The following is a 25,596-nucleotide window of genomic DNA, read 5'->3' on the forward strand; positions in this document are numbered from 1 at the left end:
ATTTTTCAACTGCACAGGTTATACTTTTGTACCGCGTTTTTGTGCGCGCTTTTTAGTGCAGAATTATGTGAATTAAAAGTACTGTGCGTAGACCGAAAGTTTGCCAGTAAAATGAAAAATAATGCAAAAAAGGCAAATTATAACAATTGATATTAAACGGAAAATTATTGAGATATATGCGAAATGTGTATGCATGATTGAGCTAGCTCAGCAATATAACAGAAATACATCCACAATTATCAAACAGAAGGATTATATTCAGGTCATTTAGCTCGCAAAAGGACTAACCGTAGTTTCTAAACGGCGCAGCGATCTTCACCACCGCTGATGGAGAGACCGCTCAGGCATTGGATAAAAGATAAACAATTGGCCGGTGACAGCGTAACTGAAACTACGCTATTTGAAAAGACCGTTGCTATCTATCAAAACTATAAAAATATTCGGACAAGTTGGCTAGTGATCGTGCATTAAACCTTTGTGACGACACAAAGGTTCGTCCTAATCGCAACATGTGGAAAGGGCGACAAAGGCAAACGTCCTTAGATAGGTTCATCTTAAAACAGTCGGCTAGTCGTGAAAGCGAAACAAAGGAAAAATTAGCTAACTAGCGAGAAACTTCAACTATGAACGCCGAAGAAATTTTAATTACGTCAAGTTAAAAATGAAAGTTTGCTTTTAGATTTGCTTCCAAGTTTGCCTTTTAAGACTTTGATAAAATCCAAATTTATCAAAGTCAACTGTTGTAATGAAGGATAACTTATATATCTCTCTCTGGCAAATGCTAGCGTTATCTGCTATTGTATGTATTTAATTTTAAATTTTAATTTAACACATTTCCTTGCATTATTTTTATTTGTTGCTTTTTGAAAGCAAGTGGTAAGTTAGGACAATAACCAACATGTTCTTTCTGTTACAATATCTTGTTTTGAGTGTTTTATTTGCATTTTTCAGAGTTTGGAAACCAATAAATATATATTTAATTGTTTTATATATAAATAAATTGCACCAACATGCGAGTAAATTGACATACGAGCTCATTCTCGGAACGCATTAAGCTCGTAAGTTGAAGTATGACTGTAGTTACTAATAGAAATAGACCTACTGTGATAAAAACAGTTACATGCAAACGACCTGCATGCCTATGCGAGCGGAGAGAATTAAGAGTGGGGAAGATGCAGCTAGCTACTACACCAAATTTTTTTGAGAGTCCCATGTCCGCCCTTACCTGCTCTGGCAGCAACTCTCTTGGCTGGTTACACAAATACGGACACAAATAGGAAGCGATTAAAGGGTTAGTAGGAGTATGTATGTTTGTCACAGACTGACCCGTACAGATTGACATGACATAGAGCTATGCAGAGTATCATTGTACCATACTCAAGCTTCACTCGTAGCTATAAACCATCGCTAGGCAAAGGTTAGAGTTAACCATAAAAATGTGGTACAAAGCACCGAGTTAGACAAAGATTAATGAGTAGTGAATTGATAAGATTAATGAGTAGTGAATTGGTAAGATTAATGAGTAGTGAACTGGTAAGATTAATGAATTGGTAAGATAGGGGGTCTGACGAGGTTTTAGTAACAACTGATTGAACTGAGGGATAAGTCAAAAAACTATTTGGTACAACTATTGTCGATTATCGCATTTAGTTTTTACAATCACTACATTTTCTAAACGAACACTGACAAAGTATAGGTAATAAAAAAGCGACACAGCTCAGCCACACAATGAAAGAATAATAATGGTCATCGGTTAAAGATGATAGCATACCCATATTTAATGAATATTTCTAAACAAAATGCATTTCATATCTTAAAACGCTGGTGAGACTAACAAGTGAAACTTCTTTGTTAGAATTCAATGAGTGAAAGTAACACTCCATAACGCATCCCCAGCGAGGATAGCAGTTTAAAACAAAAGTATTTCCCACAATACCTGTATATTTATTATATTTTTGTAATGTGTTGTCTAAAGATGACCTTGTAATGACAGGTAACTAGTGGAATGCAACTTGATATCTGCAAGTAACAATGAATCATTTATGTTTATGGTTGGATGTTTGAAAAGAACACAACTCCCAAGTTGAGTGCAGGGAAAGCTCGACCAAGTAAGTTATAGAAATGACGATATTATCGCTTATCTGGTTTCAAGGTTTTTATCGCAACACCCTAAATCCACTACGAGTCATGGTGCATAGTGACTACTTGCAGAATCTAAAATAGGCTGCTCCTAAAGTCAGCTGTTCCTTAACAAGGTCACTTCCGGAGCTGGACAGGCTGATGCCTAGTGCTATTGCAGGCCTTGATGTAGCCTATGCGCTGATGTGTTTAACACATGTTTTTGGATGAAAATGTTGTTTACAATGCAGTCACACCTTTTTTAAGTAATAAACTTGCTATCAGCAAGACAGCAGACCTACTTGAAAACAAAAAACTCACAAGGCCAGCTTCCAATCCAGACGTGAGAAAAACAGTTTTGGCACAATACAGACACCTGCTACATACACGTGTATGCCTACCACTATTCCTCCAATATATCGTGCTGTATAATCACACCAATCCATATGTTCATCTTATATTTTGGGCAGCACTATCAGTCAATTCTTCCTCGGCACAATGTGGAATTTTAAAAACTAACAGTTCAGCGCATGCTGTTTTCATAAATACAGATTTTGATAGGAAAAATCTAGATATTTTAGCACACAACTGGGTAATGATATGTAAAGGGCTGCAATTGTTTTTAGTTGGTGTTAAAAAAGTGTTAAATTATTTATTTCTATTTTTGTAATGTAAAACTGTTGATGAAAAGTACTATTTATTTAAAAATACACGGAAAGAGTGTTAAACCTTGATTTATTATGTGACTCGCTACTTATAGAGCATTCCTTTTGTGAGTTTGTAATGATTATTTAAATTTATTTCAGAATTTTTTCATGCGCTTTGCAAAATATTTCATGACGTGTACCAATCTTGTATTACAACACGCGCAAGATAATAGTACTCTAGCTCAAAAGTTTAAAATTACAGAAGAGAAGTTCGGCGGCTGAATGGTCTAATAAATACCCTTCTTTCAAATACATTCTATATGTATGCTGCAGGCGTTTATGGTTATCCAAGGAAAACAGCATATAATTTTAATCGATCTTGGAAAGAAAATTAATGTTGAACTGTGAAAAGATGGAGACAATGTTGTGCTTACCATGATCCGGAAGGTGGGTCGCCATTGTCTCTGCTAATTGCGTAGATGTGACAGATCGTCTGGTTGTCCTCACCTGGCTAGAGTAGAGGCTCATAGATTCGAGTGGGTCATTTGATTCCAACCTGCTCGGCTGTCCATTTGGTTGTTTCCTACCAGGTGAAAACTAGTCCATGAGAGCACAACTTTTAATAGACCAAAACTCCATGAAAGCGCAACTTCATGAGATAGTTAGTTAGCTATTACTCAAAGAGAATGACTACCTTAAAGGAGAACAACTACGTAAGAGCACTACTCTACATTAGCAAAATTTTAGGAGGGGGTAGATCTATGAGAGCATCACTCTATGAGAGCATCACTCTATGAGAGCTCAACTCCATGAGAGCTCAACTCCATGAAAGCTCAACTCTATGAGAGCTCAACTCTATGAGAGCTCAACTCTATAAGAGCTCAACTCTATGAGAGCTCAACTCTATAAGAGCTCAACTCTATGAGAGCTCAACTCTATAAGAGTGCAACGTTATGACAGAACAACTATGAGATTACAACTTTATGAGAGCATAAAGTTATAAGAGAATAGCTGTATGAGCGCACACCTTTATGTAAGAACAGCTGTGAGGTCATAACTTTATGAAAGCATAGTTATAAGGTCACAAATTTATGCGAATGTTTCTTTATGGCACAGGTGGTCATGACTTCTTGCATTAGCATAAGATTTCAACTTCTCTCGGTGGAAATATCTTGGACACATCCAAGTTTCCATCAACTAACGTGGTTAAGAGCAGTCTTCAGCCTTTTGGGCTATGATTACCATCTGAATGTATTTGCTAATATAAAAATCATGCTATAACAACAAAGTATTTGTCACAGCGCCAGTACCTATTGCAACTCTAAAACTTGTAACAAATGTACAACTATTTTATTTATGTATCTATTGAACATATCACTCTACTTTTTACATACGCAGGTATGCATGTAAATGCATACCTGTGCATGTACATGCATACCTGCACATGTACATGCACAGGCATATACATGTGTAGGTATGCATGTACATACGTAGGTATGCATATACATGCGCAGGTATACATGTACATACGTGGGTATACATTTACATGCAAACACTAACAGGTTGAAGAACTTTTCTGAAGCTGTTTATTGAACACATAAATTTATACAACTCTCTGTGATAATGGTTACCTGTATTTTCATGTACAACTCTTTTACTATTGGCACAACTCTATAAATTAGCTAGGTGGGCACAACTCTATAAATTAGCTAGGTGGGCCCAACTCTATAAATCAGCTAGGTGGGCACAACTCTATAAATTAGCTAGGTGGGCACAACTCTATAAATTAGCTAGGTGGGCACAACTCTATAAATTAGCTAGGTGACCTCGAGGCGAACTGATTAAAGGTTAAACCATAACTGTCATGTACAACTTTTATCGTATTTACTGGGTAAGTCAGACACGCTGATTCCGATTTTGTACTCAAAATAAAGATTAGTCCACTAACTTTCAGAGTAATGAAGGCTTTTTCACAGCGTTTTAACATTGGCCTCAAAAACAACACGATCGGCACAACAAGCTCTGCCCATAAATACGTGATGTAACCTAGCTTTTTAGGAACAGAAATTACGTAGGGATGTTCAGACCGATTTAGAATAATAGAGATGGGTGTTTTAAAATCCATTAATATCTAAATTCAGCCTTAAAAATAATCTCAGTCTTTTCTGAAAAGTAGATTAGCTATTTAACATTGCATATTTAAAAAAGCGCAATAACAACGCCAGCTTGTGATAAAACCGCGCTTTTTTAGCTTTTTTCTCGGCGTCCAGCCTATTTAAACATCATGTAACAAGCTACGAGCAATTTTAAATAGTTTATATACCTTTCATAAAAGACTGCGATTATTTTACAGGCTGGATTTAGACAATAATGGGTTTTAAGACACCCATCCTCTATTCTTTTAAATCGGACTAAACATTCCTAACTTCCGTTCTTGAAAAAGCTAGGTTTCGTCACATATTTATGGGCAGAGCTTGTAATACCGATTAGGTTGTTTTCGAAACGGTTATTGAAACGCTTTAAAAAAGCTTAAATGACTTTGAAGGTTAGTGGACCAATCTTTATTTTGAGTACAAAATCGGAATCAGCGTGGTTGATTTACCTAGAAACTACAATAAAAGTTGTACGTGACAGTTATGGTTTAACTGACCACATAATTTTGACTGCATTCAGCTGTCTATTAACAGCAACAGATAACATTATAGAATGATGATGCAACTATATTTTTGTGTAACTCTGACACAATACCAGGCTTTATGAAGATTTTCAAGTCGTAAAAACAGACAGATTCATGATCTTTGCAAAATATCGACCAGAGACAGCTGCGTTGCTACATAATTACATTAAAATAGCTCATTTATTTAATTAAATTATCTAAAAATTGACTTTTCACTATCCTTATTCACGAAAGCGGAACGTTGATAGGCTTGACAGATGAATTTGAAGAAAAGCTAATTTTTATGGACAAATTTTTTTAATTTGCTATTTGTGTGAAGGAAGAATTTCTTGCTAGCACAATCCACAAAATGTCAGAAGGTCGGAAGTATAAACATGGCACAGATTTTTTTGGAGCTTGTGGAATTTGTTGGGTAAAATGTATGAGAATGGTAGCCAAAAGAAGGACCTTTGTCTCACATTCGCGCATTGGCCAATTGTAAACACTAGCATCGTATATCACACACAAACATTTTGCCAAAAAAAACTATCCTCTCTACGTCACAGTGTACATTGTGAGCATTTGTGCCTCCAACGCTGTTTTTTATTGTTCCAATATCGAAATATTTGCTAAAAAATCTAACACAGTAAACGCCCCTATAATGTACATATATATCCTATAACATAAATTCCAGATAAGGTAAAGAATTTATGTGAAATTTTTGCTTCGTGTTATGTAAAAAATTCCATGTAACGTATAGTGCCAAATCGAGGGGCGTTCTCAAATTTGGTTTGAATAGTAACTTATCTAGCCACAATTGCGAGAAAAAAATGACACGCATATAGTGTTATATCTATTACTAGCTAGATGCCTAGCATTGCTAGGGTAATAAAATAAAGTTTTTGTACCGAAAATTTACTTTTAATTTTGTGCATCAACATTTACCATTTTAACTTTTAAATCAAGATGTTTGTTTATTTCTGTAAACTGTGCCATTTCTGTTTATTGTGTTTATTTCTGTGTAATTCATACCGTACAGGCTGCAGTGCCTACTACAGATCTATACTGATTACAATACTCATGTTGGCTATATGAGTTTAAGCATTTTTCTTCACTTATGGGCATGCATTTTTCTTTTGGTAAAGGCTTAACAGATTTTTCTTCTGGTATGGCTTCGCACATAAAGCTAGCTACAGTGTTTAACCATAAAAGTTTGGCATGTATTCCAAGTATGTGCCCAATTTATTCCATGGTATAGTAAGTAGGACAGTGTAGTATATTGGATAAATACATGTAGATGTCCTAGAGGTTGTGAGTTCAAATCCAGCTCGCAGCGGATTTTCCATTCTTAAAACTTTATCGCTATAGCTGGACAGGTGGACAGACAGAAAAACATTAAGATATAAATATATACAACTTCAATGACATTCTAGTTCATTGTGATAGATTGTCAGATGCGCCAACTCAACAGAGAATAGGTAGCTGCGCAATTGTTTATAAATACTTAAAGGCGATCGATTGGTGCAGGTGTTACAGCATCGGTCTACCAATCTGAATGACATGAGTTAGAGTATTGTCGAAAGTTATCTTTTATGCTAACCTTGACGCCAGTGTACAAATAGCCGACGAATAGGTAGTGCCAGTCGTTTTATAATACAACTATTATTTGTTTTGATTTATTGTAGAGGTATAAAATATTTGTTATTGGTTTTATTTAGCAGAATAAACTTTGCTGTCTAGAGAAAATAAGAAAATTGTTGCAAATGAACGTCGAAGATGTGAGTGCCCAATCAGCTTATTGTAAAATTACCGCAGTCATGGTCTATAAAACTAGTGAGGTTGATCGGAAAAAGGACAAGAGTTGTCAATGCAAACCAATAATACTGCAGTTATAGTACAGCCCACAGATTAAAAAGTGAAGTCTGGTTTTTTTTGTTTGACCAAAGGGGGAGTTTGGAAAATTTTTGGAATGGATTAAGAATGGATCTTGGAAAGGGATTAGTTGAGATGCATTTTATCATTCATATAATGTACAATCCCTATAGCGGAAAAGCTCCTGGAACGGATTATCTGCGTTGTAGGAGACCGTGATACGGTTTACCTACTGTATCATGGTCTCCTACCGTATCATGATTATATTGGTATAAATACAGTGTAGATGTAATTTTGACATGTCTCCAAGAGTCGATGTCTCCAAGATTCAATGTCTCCAGGATTTAATTTTCCAAGACTGTGCATACATAGAGCTTACTAGGTATGGCATCGTCTCGCTGCACATGATAAAATGGATAGTAGATAACAAAGATGATGGACGTCAAGCTGACTAGCAGCTGATTAACAAACTGCTAAGTTAAATACGGAATATGTAAAATGTGTCAGCAGTATCACCCTGAAAAGACTATTACAACCTGAAACAACTTACTCGTAATACAGATCAGCACTGGTAGCCATGATTGGAGAATCTACAACTGGATAGTTTCCAAATGCTGCCTTAGAGGTGGCTTGCGTAACATCAACACTTACAGGCTTAATGCTTGTAGCATGGTCGTCAAGAAAGAGGCTGGATGAAGAAGGCACGCTACAAACCAATAAAATCTTGCGTCTTATACTCCCTTACCTATCTTACACATACGCAGTTTACTCTAGGCAATAATTAAGCCTATTTCCAAATCTTTCACAATGCTGGTCGATTGCAGGTATAATCATTTTGAGTTATTTTCTCTATGCCGCTGACATCAAGTTTACTCGTTTTAGACCATGTGATTAAAATTAACCGATTCCAATGTTGCTATAGAGTCGAGCATCAGTTAATGATTATAATTAAAATTTCATTAATAGCTAGTATACAAGCTGAACTATAGCCACAAACTAAAGCGTTTCTAAAACTCCTCTATCTCAAAACTTCTTCAAAATACATATCCCTGTCTCCTCTAAAAAACAAGCCCTACATATATCTGTTTCCACTATATATACATATCTCTCCTCTATATATACATTTCTTTCTCTCCTCTATATTATATACAATATACATGTCCGTGTTTGACAAGTTTTATCCTTACCCAGGATGGGTGTGAGGAGGTGACTGACTGTCAAAACTCATTTTCGATTTGTAAGTCGGACGAGTGATACTCGTAGTAGGACTTTGTGCATCCTACAAGGGAAACAAGGTTTGTTCTGTGAGCAGTGAGTGCGAGTTGAACATGACCCATAATTACCAGTGACTAGATCTTAACAAGTATGCTCAATGATTACATGAAGGGCTAACACATTTTAAATAAATGAAAATGAGCCCTAGTCGAATGTGACAAATTCGAAATAGACACACTTGCGTCTTTATTTGAACTGCTCAGGTTAAAAAAAGTGATCACAAGTTACATGAAAACTAAATTACTAACAAAAGAGCAACGGTTAAATGCTAAGGAAGGCGGTAGGTAAGCCTACGACGAGTAGCTCAAATTCATGGTAACTAATCAGCAAAGACTCGAACATCCACTTCCGATCATCGGATCTTTAGAACATCCACTTCCAACGTATTCAGCTGTGGTAATTTGATCATTAAAATTTTATGCAAAGTTCACCATATATGTGTGAGTGCATATGACTATTGCGATTCTTCCAACTTTAAACACCAGTAAATAATGTAGTTACAAGTGTTTTTTAATTAAAATTGTTTTATTAAGAGAATAGTTATATTAATATCCGAAACACTATTAGAAATGAAACTGCAAATGATTGGTTAGCTCAGCTATGTAATTACAGTAACTACTGCTCTTCTACTCAGTTGTTCATTACTGGCAGGCATTTGGTTTTTATGTTCAACTGAACACAAAGAGGGATAAAATACAAACCTAATAGAATTACTAATAATAATAATTATAATTTATGATAAGTTTAGAAAGACATAGCCTAAGATGCTGTCATTAGAATCAGCCACTTTTTCACTGCTTTAACATGGGACAGCTTCGGAGTATTTATGGATATTTATGGATCACTCATAAATGGATACGGTTAAAACTTGAAGCAAGTATTTAAAAGAGTGCCTCAAACTGAATGAACTCTTAATGACAGCCACCATTCTAAAAGTGACTCATCGCTCTATTCACAACAACACTGTGTTGTTGTGAATAGAGCTAAACAATTAAATGAAGCTGTACAACCTTGACATCTGAATAAAACTAAATCAATGCTTTGAAAGTGATCATATAATAAAAAATAAAAACATAACATCAATAAAACATATCATTCGCATTATTGGCTGATTGATTGCTTCCATTATAAAATGACTTGCAAAGAAGCTCACATCCAATCGGAGCTTTCAGCTAGTTCACGCTAGTGTTGGGTCGGTATATAATTTAGTGCCAAATAGGATATCCTTGCACTTATTTATCGGCTTTCCCGGTGTCGGTATCCTCGGTATCCTTTGCCAACTAAAAAAGTTCGATATTGTCGGGATTGTAGTTCGGTATATGGTTTTCAGTGTGTGTTTAACTTCAGCTTACCTACTGCCTATTTTTATATAACACAGGTGAGGATAAATCAAATATAAAATGTATAAATATATCAAATATCAAATGGAGGGTTTTATCAAATATAAAACGTAATATAGGTTTTATATTTGATAAAATAAAAAACGTAAATTTATGTTTTACATTCTATCATTGTAAGACGTAATATAATACTAGATACCTATAGGTAAGCATGGAAATGTCCGTTGAAGAAAGAGTTATAATATAATTTGCATGTGTCGTGTTTTCAGAATGTCTGAGAAAAAAGTTGTGATAGCCAATGTGAGCTGGAGAGACTCCTTTTGATTAGCGTGTTTGTCAAAGAGGCGTTTTTGCAATTAACCATAACATCAATTGACGGCGCGATTGTAATCTCATTCGGTTACATGGCGATTGTGCGCGAGACGTCAAATGAGCTCTTTCATAATCAGCTCATTGTGCCGGAGATTCTCCCGCGCATTGCGTCACTGGTAATGCTGTAGCCTGTCAAATACAAAAATCTATCCGGATAACCATTTACCGATAGGCTTTTACGGATAAATACCGATCATATCAAACCGGCCGCGGATAACTAACTGTCACCGAAAATGATTGGTTTCCCGGATACCGAGAATCCCTCGGTGTCGGTAAGAGCGGATAACTCCTTACTGGCCCAACACTAGTTCACGCACAGCTTTATTTCACCTTATATCGCTCACTGGCACACGATGAAAAACATCATTGGGTACATCTACACTATGGGCATATCGGTACTATGGGTATATCGACACTATGGATATATCAACACTGAGTATATCGACACTATGGCTACAGGGGCGGATCTACTGTGGTGCATATGGTGCAAATGCACCACCACAAATATGACAAAATAATTAAAAAAAAAGATTTGAAATCTATCAAGAATTGAGTAAATTACAATTCATTTCACTGATAACTTGCTTTGGGAGGAAATGAACAAAAACGGCCTAGTAGAGCTCGTTGCAACAAACCAGTTTTAATAACATTGACTTGAATTCTTTTAGCTTATAAACAAATGAGAGAGGTCCCAATAAACATCCCCAATTGAGCCACAACTTTTTCGAAAGAAGTACTACAAGCAATTTTAAAAGCAAAGAAAGGTCAAGAACGAACTTTGGATCATTTCTTTCGACGACAAAACAACAATTCAAAAAAGTATGCCCTAATATGTCTGTTTTATAATAGCATCGTTATGTAGCTAATACTACGAAACTTTTTTTATGCATAGACATGATATACATAGTATAAGGAACATTATGAAACATCAATTTAATTAATCATATTTAATGTCAATTTTTACCTCTAAACTTGTAGTTTGCTGCAAATAAATGATTACACTTTTTTGGGCTCAAACACACCTCTCCTTCATTCTAAGATGCCTAAATTTCAAAAAGTTCCGCTAGCGCGGGGCCAGGTGAGGGGATCGGCCTGCGCACCCACTCCCACTCTAGAAATATTACACAAATTTTGCACCACAAACCTTTTTTCCTAGATCCGCCACTGGGCTATATTAACACTGTGAGTATATTAACACTGAGGTTATATCAACACTGTGGCTATATTAACACGAAAGGTATATTAACAATAAGTGTATATTCCCACTATGGGTATATTTACATCATCAATATATTGACACTATGGCAGATTGATGCTACAGGAAAAGGCAAAGAAAACATTAGATTACTAAGCCTATACTGTATGATCACTCTTGTTCAATTCTAAAAATTCTAAGGTCCACTTGAAGCATCGAGTTGCAAAATAATTTGATTCAACTAGTGATGCATAAGGTAACAATAATAGCAGCTGACGCTACACATAGGATTCTGATCATTTTTGTGTCTCTCATATGACAATATGAGTGAAATGAGTGACAGCTGTGAAATCAGGAGAGATGAAGCGCTGCGACTAGCCGCAAACTGATTATTACCGCAAGATATCCCCAACTACATGTAGGTCAATAGTATTGACTCAAGCCACTAACCACGCATTTTCTATGCCAGCAAAAAAGTGGCATTCCTTGTAAACTATTATAGCATGATCCCTGGTGGAACTATTATAGCATGAACAGCGACAACAGGGCAACTTAAAAAGACCGCAACTATAGCGGGTAGCAGTCAGAGTACATAACAAATTATATTATCATACAATTTGCTGATGTACTCTAAATCGCTGAAATACCAATGCTTTACTCAGAGAGCAATGAGCAAACTATTGATCTGAGCTTTGCAGTGTGTCAGAAAGAGCCATGGAGACTATTTGTTGCGTTGCTAAAGGTTTCGCAATTCAGGTGGGAATATACCAATAGTTAGTTATGTCTGCGCTATTGGAAGATGAACTCTCAACATTTTAACCACATACAGTCATACCTTGACAAATTGAGCTTAATGTATTCTGGGACTGAGCTTGGTATGTCAATTTACATGTATCTCAAGGCACTATTTCCTATATAGTAGTATAAATTGAGCCATTACCCTATTATGAAAAACCACCTAAACAGGGTAAAAAATGGGTTTGTAATTGTTGCAATTCAGTACCTACGCTAACAAAGTAGCAAATACCTATTTAATTGTTATGATCGGCAATAAAATGCAACATTACTATGTACACAACTGTATAAGAGAGACTTGAGAGCAACACATTCGTTCTAAATCTTTGTTACCCGACCTAATAAAAACCTTCAATGAATTTAGCTTAATAAACACACACTTGAAGCAAAGTGTTAATCTTTTACTGAACTTTAATTTTTTAGTCCTATTTTTCAGTATCCGTTCCCGGTTAGGCTCTTTTTTCCTCGCAGTCGCTGTAATTTTTAGCCAACCTTCTAGAAGATTTTTGAGAACTGATTTAAAGAGAAAGATGGAGCGATGCTGATGGAGCGGCCTCTCGCATACTCGGCCATATAGTGTAGTAACCATCGAGAACCAGCTCGTATGCTCGTATCTTAAAGATTACTCATATCTAAAGACAGAAACTTGCTAGAAAGTGAGCTCGTATCTCGAGTTTCTCAAGTTGGAGCACTCATATCTAAAGGTATATATGACTGTACGTTCACTTTCAATGAATTAGACTGCATATAAAGATAGTTAGCGAATTGAGTGCACTAGTTGCTAGTGGATTGAGTGTACTAGTTGCTAGTGAATTGAGTGTACTAGCTGCTAGTGGATTGAGTGTACTAGTTGCTAGTGGATTGAGTGTACTAGTTGCTAGCGAATTGAGTGCACTAGTTGCTAGTGAATTGAGTGTACTAGCTGCTAGTGAATTGAGTGCACTAGTTGCTAGTGAATTGAGTGTACTAGTTGCTAGTGAATTGAGTGTACTAGCTGCTAGTGAATTGAGTGCACTAGTTGCTAGTGAATTGAGTGCACTAGTTGCTAGTGAATTGAGTGTACTAGCTGCTAGTGAATTGAGTGCACTAGTTGCTAGTGAATTGAGTGCACTAGTTGCTAGTGGATTGAGTGTACTAGTTGCTAGTGAATTGAGTGTACTAGCTGCTAGTGAATTGAGTGCACTAGTTGCTAGTGAATTGAGTGCACTAGTTGCTAGTGAATCGAGTGCTTTAGTTGCTAGTGAATCAAATGCACTAGTTGTTGCACAAACTTGACTCACGTTGAACAATTGCTGGTGAACCATGCTCAGTACAAATTAGAAAGAAACCATCACAAACACTAAAATATATCATTGCTGTATGGATGGCCGGAGAGCGATACAAAACCACAAGAAGATGAAGACAACAAAAAAGATTTCACAAACCTGTGAGAAGTTGACAAAATCTATGTCGACATGGTAGCCAAAGGGGCAACAAGTACAATGGCCTTGGGCATCAAAGATGACTGAAGATTTTGCACAGCTGCCTGCATCCGGGTAACCACCAGCACTGGAATGCGAGGAGCCAGTTGGCGAGAGTTTAGATCTTGAACTTGATGAGAAAGAATTGTTCCGTCTTTGTACTGTAACAGTACATAAGACAGTTCATGCTTGATTCACTCCACATTTTCATTCTGTACGCAAAACAATCTGAGTGGGATAAAAGTGATTTGTCCGTGAGCTTATGATCTTTGGTCTGAATATTTGAGGATGTACAAGTTTATTATAGAGTCAATGTGTCTGACACAAATTTGATCAAAGGATAACTTAGAGGATATATCCATAGTCTGACATAAGAAAGTGCCAGCAAAGATTGATAAAATTGGATCAACGCAAACGTTTTAATACTATTTCAAGGATTGATTCTGTAGAGAAAACATTGATCATCATATATTGATCACCATATATTGATCATCATATATTGATCATCATATATTGATCATCATATATTGATCATCATATATTGATCATCAAATATTGATCTGATGTTTGCAAATTTAAAGCAATCAAAGTTGTGATTAGAAACTTTACATGCTGAAATGTTTTTATATATTAGATTACAATTTATATTACGCTAAAAACTAAAAGAGCAAATCCAAAATACATAACTTCGAAATTATGACAAAAGTTTTGCATAGCCATTGTAGTTTGGCAATAACCATTATATAGAAGTAGTTTGGCAATAACCATTATATAGAAGTAGTTTGGCAATAACCATTATATAGAAGTAGTTTGGCAATAACCATTATATAGAAGTAGTTTGGCAATAACCATTATATAGAAGTAGTTTGGCAATAACCATTATATAGAAGTAGTTTGGCAATAACCATTATATAGAAGTAGTTTGGCAATAACCATTATATAGAAGTAGTTTGGCAATAACCATTATATAGAAGTAGTTTGGCAATAACCATTATATAGAAGTAGTTTGGCAATAACCATTATATAGAAGTAGTTTGGCAATAACCATTATATAGAAGTAGTTTGGCAATAACCATTATATAGAAGTAGTTTGGCAATAACCATTATATAGAAGTAGTTTGGCAATAACCATTATATAGAAGAAAATTGTTCAGTGAGTTCTCGATAAACAACTCACTAATCGACCTCTTAGATTATCAACAGAACTCTGGACACGGACTGTAACTAACACAGGACTGACACGGACTGTAACTAACACAGGACTGACACGGACTGTAACTAACACAGAACTCTGGACACGGACTGTAACTAACACAGGACTGACACGGACTGTAACTAACACAGAACTCTGGACACGGACTGTAACTAACACAGGACTGACACGGACTGTAACTAACACAGGTTAAGTGACATATTTTATATATGGTAAATCATATAAAAAGATAATGAAGGGAAAAGCAAATCTTTCCAGTTTGCAATCATCAACCAACCGCCATCCGACATTGTATTGTAGTAAGTAGTGAGTGACATTACTTTGTAAGTAGTGAGTGACACCACTTTGTAAGTAGTGAGTGACACTACTTTGTAAGTAGTGAGTGACACTACTTTGTAAGTAGTGAGCGACATTACTTTGTAAGTAGTGAGTGACATTACTTTGTAAGTAATGAGTGACACTACTTTGTAAGTAATGAGTAAAACTACTTTGTAAGTAATGAGTGGCACTACTTTGTAAGTAATGAGTAAAACTACTTTGTAAGTAATGAGTGACACTACTATATAATGATCGGATGATACCTCGACACTTATAGAAGCGGGCTTACTAGTAGTCACATTTCTTATACTTGGTCTGGTGATTCGCTAAGCTTTTTGCAGCTGGGAAGGCAGGACACAAGTAAAAAAACTAACATATAAATCTAAAACTTCAAACTGATTGGTCAAAACCTTAGGGAAGATAGATGGTTTGTTGTCTCTGCTAGTAGATGCAACAATAAAGTAGATTTGGCTTGAAGATTAGCGTGAAGGCTTGTAACCAGTCAGTAATTACTTAGTATAACAACAGTACAGTAGACTCGGACTGCGAGCAAAACTTACTAGCCTAGCGTATTTGATTGGCTATACAAAGAATGTAACTGTTGAGTAACAGTACCAATACCATTTGGCAAGGGCAATTATGGCATCACATAGCTGGCAGGCCTAGGCATGAGCGTACAGCGATAGATGTTAATCTCAAAGGATATGTCATGGCCAAGGCTCTTATCAATGCAAACTTCCCAAACACGCTGTATTTGAGATACCTTTTGATGAGCATGACTAAATGGGCAAAATATGCAACAGACTTGCCTCATTACATAGAGGAGAGTATCTTCCATTGAGAGTACACACTCATACATAATATTGAGTTGAAGTACGTATGGCTGATGCTTACAAGGCTGGGCAAGTTCAACCGAGCATCTCGTCATTTTCAAGTACGAAATATGAATGTAGTTAACTCTATGAATTGCAGAATATGTTCATGGCAACAGTTAAAGATGTCTACCGCCAGCAACATCCCACAGTTATTTCAATCCTGCTACCTACTTCCTACTGTCCTCAGACTAAAGTATTTGGTTAAAGGAATTGAATTTCACTTGATGACTATAGAACCTTGTGGTACACTAATATTCATTCAAGACACTAATAACATGTTGTTATTTATTTTTACCAGTTTTGCCCCATTTTCTAGAAAATGAAATAATATTTAAAGTATTATGCTCAATATCTATCGTTTGAAGTTTCTGGATAAGTAAATGAAAATTAACACCATCAAATGCCTTACTAAATTTTAAAAATATGAGAGCCAACAATTTATTTTTCAATTTACCATTTAGTCATTCTCAAACAATTTTATGAATGACATCAGTGCAACCGAACACTTTTTTAAAACCGAAGTAAGAGGAAGCAAATATATTACTTAATGATAGATGTTTGTAAGTAGATATGAAGTTAGTAAGAAATGTTAAAATAGGTAAAATTGAAATAGGCTGAATATCTGATAGAAATTTGCCAGAATCACCCAATCTTTAAAGAATCAATACTTCCTATAAAGAAGGGGGATTCTTAAACGTATCCAGATACTACAATGTCAAGCTATGTTAAGTCATGTTATGTTAAGTCATGGTGCGCATTAACAAAAGTCAATATTGTGAACCAAATCACAGAAATGGTAATTTTACATTTTAGCAGGGTTGATCGTTTACAATATGTACATAAATTTGGTCATGGCCAATAGCTAGTAGATTACATCTAGTCAGCATAGGATTGAAGCAATCTACTCAGCAATGAATAGCGCAGCCGGCAGCATCTACACGAAACCTGCCAGACAAAGTAGTAACTGTGACCACTGATTGACCAGCCCTTTTGACAATAACTTTCGCATTACCCATAAGTTAGCTAGTCAACACCCTCTCGGATGGTGAGGTTGATGGTCAGACAATAACAATGAGCCATATATGAAGTAGGGCAGCCAATAACAATGAGCCATATATGAAGTAAGGCAGTCAATTACAAGGAGCGATATATGAAGTAGGGCTGAAAGATGACAAGGCATAGCGAGAATAGTCATGACTAGCTTTAGTCAATTAGCTGCCTTAGGCTCATGTGAATATGCAAAGTATTTGATTTGTATATCTATTATGGCACGTTTGTACGCTCCTGAAATTTGTTGACCAAGTGCCTCGCAGGCCTAACGCAACATATTCATTAATTCTTACAAGCGGTGATACTACTGAAAAGGAGTACTTGCAACGATGTTCCAACGATATGCATGACAATCTAATAGAGAGAATAAGAATGGTTGCTGCTATGGCAACAATATCATAGCTTAGATTAGCAGTTATCTGAAAGATAATTGGTCCGGTCATCACTCCTTGCCATTGTATCCAACTTCCAACACTTGTCGTTATGGCAACACCTGCCAACACCTGCCACTATGTCATTACTATCAAAAATTAACTACCGGTCATTTGTTTCAAATGAATGCTAGCAAGTCGGTCGGTGAGCTCAGGTGTCAGCTCAGCCGTACTAGTGCTGCAATAATGCCCTATTGTACTATTGTTACATGGACCGTGTGAAAAAGTGCTGCTAGAAGTTGGTTGTTAGTTTGTAAGGCAGCTTTGTTAATAACTGCGGGCTATTTGAGTTTCTAAATAGCAGTTCTTAGACTAGATTTCAAAATAGTCAAACAAAATAGAAAAAATAATGAAACTATATTCTCGCAGTCACACCTCTAATTACAATCAATTCAGTGTGAAGTGTGACCTCAGCTATTTGTGGCTCAGCATATTTGTGAGTTACGCTTAAAACTCCATAGAATACAGCGAAAACCACTGCCAATAACCGGATTCCTCAAATAGGTACCAGAGAATAACATAACCAAGTCAGGCCTCACCAGTAGCACAAGGTACTGTCATCTAATTTTACTTGTTTTTAAAATACATAAATAAAAAAATTACAATGTATTTACATTACATAATTCTAATAAAGCAGATACATACAGTAGCCTATATATCGTATAACCTATACATAACTATATATCGTATAACCTATACATAACTATATATCGTATAACCTATACATAACTATATATCGTATAACCTATACATAACTATATATCGTATAACCTATACATAACTATATATCGTATAACCTATACATAACTATATATCGTATAACCTATACATAACTATATATCGTATAACCTATACATAACTATATATCGTATAACCTATACATAACTATATATCGTATAACCTATACATAACTATATATCGTATAACCTATACATAACTATATATCGTATAACCTATACATAACTATATATCGTATAACCTATACATAACTATATATCGTATAACCTATACATAACTATATATCGTATAACCTATACATAACTATATATCGTATAACCTATACATAACTATATATCGTATAACCTATACATAACTATATATCGTATAACCTATACATAACTATATATCGTATAACCTATACATAACTATATATCGTATAACCTATACATAACTATATATCGTATAACCTATACATAACTATATATCGTATAACCTATACATAACTATATATCGTATAACCTATACATAACTATATATCGTTGTGAAATAAACAAGCATCCACAGTACCGTTAAATTATTACTGCGAAGCATCTTTATATTTCACAGGTAATAAAAAACAGCTTATAAACATTACATTAACTACATAACCCTTTACATTACCTTTACACTACATAACCTGCCACTGTTTATAAGCTGTTTGTATTACTCTGAAACACCAGGTATTCACCTAGTGAGGCAAGCTGGTAATCGTAATCGTGACCAACATCGGTAACCGATGTAAGGTATATCTCAATCATTATTGATCACTATACTCAGCTGAACACTAGTCTAATCGATATGCTCAATGCCTTCAGCACTAGAAGTTTCAAGATGAAATCCTCTGGAAAGCGGATCTTTCATTACTAAAATGTTAGACTGGACATATGAGCAACAGACACAGACATTTATAGATATAAAATATACAAGCAGAGCACAATTTCCTATATATTATATATAGGCTTCAAAATTGTATTTAATATTTGTGGTTTTACTCGATTTGGGGAAGAATAAAATCATAGCACCCTGAAATAAAAAGGATATACTGCACAAATTTTCATTCAAGAGACGGAAACTTGAAGCAAAAATGGGTCCTGAAATAGGAAATAATTTCTAGCATACAACGTTCTAAGCGTCTCGAAAGTATACTCAGTTCTCATTAGATGTCCTCAATTTAGTTCAGCGTTGCTCAAATAATACTGAACAGTGCTTCTTATTTCACTTTTACAGTCTTAGAACCATAGATCTTAAAAAGACGAGAGTGTAAGTGGTAGCAAGTATGAATACAGAAAAGGGGCCATGCTTTTGTAAAATTCAAATAAATTACTATATATTAACGGCAAAATAAAAAAAAGTATCAAATATATAAAAAAGTAAGTTATATTACTTTTATGTTTACTTACTCCAAAGCAGACTAGTGTCATATGTCTAACATGACCTTGACCTAGCTGCCGTACATCCCTTGTATCTCCTAGACTACACCCTAACTCTCCCAGGCCTAACTTATAAGTAACAAGGCAGTAATAATAAAATATTGTATTTTATTATTGTAATCCCTCATTATTTTAAGGTTCAGTACTTCGACGGGTAAAGGATATTCATTAAAAATTATAAGAAACTAAGAGTAAGGGCAATGACAAAGTAAAACAAATAAGATACATGAAGATCTCTCATACTTTGACCTATTGAGTGTCATATCATGGTGATAGCAGCCACCACGCTGACTTCATCCGCCGCGCAAACAACATCGACGATCAAATTTGTCTAACAAACCTAAGAAAAAGAGACAAATGCTTCTGACTAATGAAGAAGTTACTTTATGAGATACGAGTTTATCAGTTTCTATTTCACAAATGTGTCACTTATCGCGAGGCGATGGTTCCGAATAACCGCCAAAAGTGAAGGATTGTAGTATCCTTATCCTGTTTATTTTGGTTCTTATATAATTTAGTTTTTACATAGTTGTATGACAATGCATAATTCTTTTTTCAAACTATCAAATTATTGGTAGAGACCAAAGCTGTTTTTGAGCCATGGCTAAATATGCGTGTATCATTTAGTCAATTATAATACAATAAAAAAAATGATGCTTTAAGTGACCTGAAATTCGGTGATTAAACTTAAAAGACTGCTCAACAACCTGGTGCTAACATACCATTTCATCTAAAATAGTCTATTGTGACTAATAATCTATTGTGTTGTAATGACCTATATTTGGCATGTAGAAAGTACGCCGACCTAGTATTTGATAATTGATACATTTTCTTCGCACCCCTTTAGAGCGTTCTTCATAACAATGGCAGCAAAAGTGGCCACAATGAGTCACTTATTTGACACTGATGATGAACAAAAGTTAGAAGGGCAGTGAAAATACATCCAGGAGCTGACATCTTGTATGTAAAGATAGATAGAAATTATGTCGATACAAATGTTGCAATATTTTTCAAGGAAAAGAGTACTAAAGAGAAAGATTGACTCAAAAGCTACTAAACACTAACTACAGAGTTGCTAAGCAATAAAAATTTTCATTAGAAAATTCAAATAAAATAAAGTTGCTATAAATTATAAAATGAAAAAGTAACTGAAAAAAATCAAAAGACACATTTTGAAATTGCACAATGAATGTTAGGAAACTTCAGACAGCTCTAGTATAGCCATTACACTTCACAGTTTAGTAGCGCATAGAGTGAGACATTCATGTAGGTGATGAAAAGGATCAGTTTCGCCCAGCGCCAGAGGCCAACAGACTGACTATGTTAGGCATTCGAGATCAATCTTTTAAAGGATTGACCCAATTTCAGCTACAGACAGCAAATATATGACAGTGACCTTTTAGTAACCACCAGTTGGCTCATCTCTGGCTGTCTGCCAGCAGCTGCTCTAGCCTGCTCTTTCTCTCTTTCCTCTCTTTCAAGAGAGAGAGAAGGATAGCCCGCTGTCTAGAGAGAAGGATAGCCCGCTGTCTAGAGAGAAGGATAGCCTCCTGTCTAGAGAGAAGGATAGCCCACGTTTAGAGAAAAGGATAGCCCGCTGTTTAGACAGAAGGATAGCCCCCTGTCTAGAGAGAAGGATAGCCCGCTGTTTAGACAGAAGGATAGCCCGCTGTCTAGACAGAAGGATAGCCCGCTGTCTAGAGAGAAGGATAGCCTGCTGTTTAGAGAGAAGGATAGCCCCCTGTCTAGAGAGAAGGATAGCCCGATGTCTAAAGAGAAGGATAGCCCATTGTCTAGAGAGAAGGATAGCCCGCTGTCTAGAGAGAAGGATAGCCCGCTGTCTAGAGAGAAGGATAGCCCGCTGTCTAGAGAGAAGGATAGCCCACTGTCTAGAGAGAAGGATAGCCCACTGTCTAGAGAGAAGGATAGCCCACTGTCTAGAGAGAAGGATAGCCCGCTGTCTAGAGAGAAGGATAGCCCGCTGTCTAGAGAGAAGGATAGCCAACTGTCTAGAGAGAAGGATAGCCCGCTGTCTAGAGAGAAGGATAGTCGCTGTCTAGAGAGAAGGATAGCCCGCTGTCTAGAGAGAAGGATAGACAACTGTCTAGAGAGAAGGATAGACAACTGTCTAGAGAGAAGGATAGCCCGCTGTCTAGAGAGAAGGATAGTCGCTGTCTAGAGAGAAGGATAGCCCGCTGTCTAGAGAGAAGGATAGCCCACTGTCTAGAGAGAAAGATAGCCCCCTGTTTAAAGAGAAGGATAGCCCATTGTTTAGAGAGAAAGATAGGCTACGACTGTATAGCGATGACAAGGTTAAGTTGTAAAGAATACCGAGTTGAGCCGGAATGGAAGGCTTCTTGGACGCAGGTGGTGTTTTCATTTCTCCATTTGGAGTTGATGACGCGCTGATACTTCTTGTATATGACATAGCCCGAGAGTCCATACTATTTACTTTGTGTGTATCCAATGGAGGGTTCCCCGAGTACACTACCTGTGAGTTCATTGACGTGAAGCTACGAGGAGAGAGTAGAGGCCCCCTGACCGGGCTAGACACGTGTGTCTGGTATAACCCGCTCGTGTCTAAAAAAGAAGAGTCATTTGAATGTCTAATAGAAGCCTTCATCTGGCACACGACAGTCTTGTCAAAAATTCTTATTAAAGCACTTGTAGGTAACTGAGAGGTAAAAGGTGGACTGGTAAAAGGTGGATCTTCAAAATCAACACGGAGAGAAGAGAATTGAAAGAGAGCTTCAAATGCTATCTCCGAGATGGCGATACTGAGCAGCCTCTCAACCTCTAGTAGCTTACCTTCATTCAATACAGCAGTAAAGACGTGCTCATTAAAGGCAGATCAGGGAGTAGGCAGTATAGAGTAGGTGAATTGATACTAGCTACTGCTAGGATGTAGCCAAGGCTTCGCACGCTAAATTAATTTGCTTTGCTAAGGCAATCATGAGTAAAGGTTTGACCTTATGCCTCTTACCAGGGTGGTGAGCAAAAGCGATGCTGAGTTGATCGTTGCGTATCCCCTAGTCAACTTGTAGCGACATTATACGACACCTGCCTACGCAACTACAAGCCTGTTATGCTGCGATGAATGATAGTATCAAATGTTTACAATCAGCGCTGTATGAACATAATAATAGCATTGTGGACGTCTCCATTCACATTGGCTCCTATCGCTTAATACAATAGACGCCTAGTCGTAAGGCATACAATGCGAGGTAAAGGTGAGTCGGGAGTAGACTACGTTAGGGCAAGTAAACATCAACGCTGACTTGAATGCCTATAGAATAAGCAAGTGCTACAAGAATGAAAGAAATTGCAAATGGAATTCAATTGCTGACACAATTATTAAGGCAGACAAAGCTCCATGCGGCTGCCAAGTCAGGCACTCGCTATTTGATATTTCATGAGTTATATTTTTAGCGATTCATACCTTTATCTCAAGTAAGGCAATTAAGAGACCTATTAAGAGACTCATATATGGGAAACGACCACACATACAGCATGTCGAAACGTCAACTGCACAAAGTTGTTTCATAACATTTCTTTGGCACTTTGACACATCTTTCAAGACTAGACCAGTTTTCTCATAAGCAATTGGCTTTTAGCTAAAAGCAAAAAGGATTATGGACTTGCATTTCTGCTTGTCTGCCACATATACAGTATGTTTCCAGGGTGTGGATTATGGACTTGCATTTCTGCTTGTCTGCCACATATACAGTATGTTTCCAGGGTGTGGATTATGGACTTGCATTTCTGCTTGTCTGCCACATATACAGTATGTTTCCAGGGTGTGGATTATGGACTTGCATTTCTGCTTGTTTGCCACATACAGTATGTTTCCAGGGTGTGGATTATGGACTTGCATTTCTGCTTGTCTGCCACATATACAGTATGTTTCCAGGATGTGGATTATGGACTTGCATTTCTGCTTGTCTGCCACATATACAGTATGTTTCCAGGGTGTGGATTATGGACTTGCATTTCTGCTTGTCTGCCACATATACAGTATGTTTCCAGGGAGTGGATTTGGAGTTGCGCGCTCGTTGCATTACGGCGCGATAAGTGCTTCAATGGACACTAGCACTTTGTTAAAAAAAGAAGGATCTCTATGCCAGAGGACATAGCGGGACTAAAGCACGACTAAAGCATGGAAATGTTTAAAATGGAATAGCTTGTACAGCATTTTCTTGCGCATCACTCGCAAGTGCCATTTCCATCCTGCGGACGATGCAAACTTGAGAATTAACCGTGTCATGGAAATAATGAGTATCAGCCAGAGATTCACCATCAAAAATTCTGCAAATCCTTTCAAAAACAAACACAAACCAGCTGATAACATACAGCGGATAGGAGTGCCTTATAGTTCTAGTCACTGACAGGTGAACCTTTTAGAGCAATGTTTGTATGAACTAGTGCAGGGAGGCATAAGTGAAACAAATGGCCTTCGAGCAAGCCATTCAGTGTCAGGATTCATTAATAAAGTTTTAGAAATTGTTAAATATGTTAAAATCTATGAAAGAACTTTAGTCAATCTTATCTCTATCTCAATGATATGATACAGTCAAACCTCTGTATACGGATTTAACACGTTCAAGGCCGTTTAAGGCTGTTCAAGGCCTGGCTACCTTAATTAAAAACTCCTAACTCTTCTCATAATAATACGGACAAACCACTAAATAGAAGCTCAATCCAATATCTGCTTTGTTTGTCAAATAAAACTTTTTATTTTGTATATTTGAAACATCAAGTTAACGATGTAATTTTAGGAGTAACGCATTCTAGTTCATTCCACAGCTCAAAAACTGGCCAATAAATACTTCAGGCAGTTAGACAATCAATAGAAAAAGGTTTGTTGTTGTTACCTGTCCTCTGCATAATGATACAAACAGTAAGAAGGTGGCAGTAGTGATGAGGGTGTGGATAGTTGAGGGTAAACTAGTCTAGCTTTAGATTAACGTAAATAACATTTATTACAAGCATAGAGCATTTGTAGGAAGATGACCAGCACTAATAGTGATTACTGTACAACCCCTATTTGAACGCCACCTCTAATAGAGCGCCACTATAGAAGAATTGTTGAAAAATACAATGCCATCCTTTAATTGAATGCCACCTCTATTTGCCCGCCACTTTGACATTCTTCGATCTCAAGAAGCCATAATAGAAAGTGATCAGTAGAAAAGTGTCCATAAAATACTATTAATAATAATTTGTTTCATCGTTGCTGTAGCAGTTGACATGATTTTAGTGACAGTGTACCTGAAAAGGTCAATCGTCACAATCATCAGAACCACACCCTGATTCGATGTCATTAAAGTTTAAATCATATCCATTGTCTGGGATTAGTCCATAATGTGGTTTACAATCTTACATGAAGACTTTGAAGCATTTGGATGACCGATCAGAATACAGGAACACTGTATGATGTAATAGCAGCCATTGTTATGGCATACTTTAACTTTAAAACATGAAAAAATGTCCTAAACCCTTTGAATCGTGGCCGTTTTTGTCAATGCGTGTCAGTAACCCTGGGCAATCTGTCCAACGATCCAAAGTTTTAAAACTTTTAATAAAGATATGTAAACGTGCTCATAATACAATGTTATTTTGTGGAACACTAGTAAAAAAGTCGGGCAACCCATAGCAAATGTCATTAAGAAAACCAGTACTTCACCATTATTTGGGCGAAAATTATAAAAGTTCATACGATTTAAAAAAAAACTCGTAAAAACATTTACAGCAGCATCATATCTATTGAACACTTGTTCATCATCATTTCAT

General features: G+C 36.5%; 1 protein-coding gene across 4 annotated transcripts in view; it reads right to left on the reverse strand.

Annotated features, from left to right (window-relative positions):
* The window catches only part of LOC137390187 (KN motif and ankyrin repeat domain-containing protein 1-like), a 69,486-nt gene extending 46,613 nt beyond the window's left edge, over positions 1 to 22,873 (reverse strand). For 2 of the 4 annotated variants that reach the window (XM_068076476.1, XM_068076472.1), the window contains exons 1-7: positions 22,790 to 22,873; positions 22,138 to 22,386; positions 13,695 to 13,891; positions 8,481 to 8,572; positions 7,844 to 7,999; positions 3,200 to 3,348; positions 1,226 to 1,249 (exon numbers count right to left, since the gene is read on the reverse strand). In XM_068076476.1, coding sequence (XP_067932577.1) covers positions 1,226 to 1,249; positions 3,200 to 3,348; positions 7,844 to 7,999; positions 8,481 to 8,572; positions 13,695 to 13,891; positions 22,138 to 22,309 — 790 coding nt within the window. In that variant the 5' untranslated portion in view covers positions 22,310 to 22,386; positions 22,790 to 22,873. The remainder of the gene's footprint in view (positions 1 to 1,225; positions 1,250 to 3,199; positions 3,349 to 7,843; positions 8,000 to 8,480; positions 8,573 to 13,694; positions 13,892 to 22,137; positions 22,387 to 22,789) is intronic. The other 2 variants (XM_068076475.1, XM_068076474.1) reach the window with 2 other exon arrangements.
* Positions 22,874 to 25,596: the final 2,723 nt, after the last annotated feature.

The sequence above is a fragment of the Watersipora subatra genome, chromosome 3 (genome assembly GCF_963576615.1).
Source record: "Watersipora subatra chromosome 3, tzWatSuba1.1, whole genome shotgun sequence".
Lineage (NCBI taxonomy): Eukaryota > Metazoa > Bryozoa > Gymnolaemata > Cheilostomatida > Watersiporidae > Watersipora > Watersipora subatra.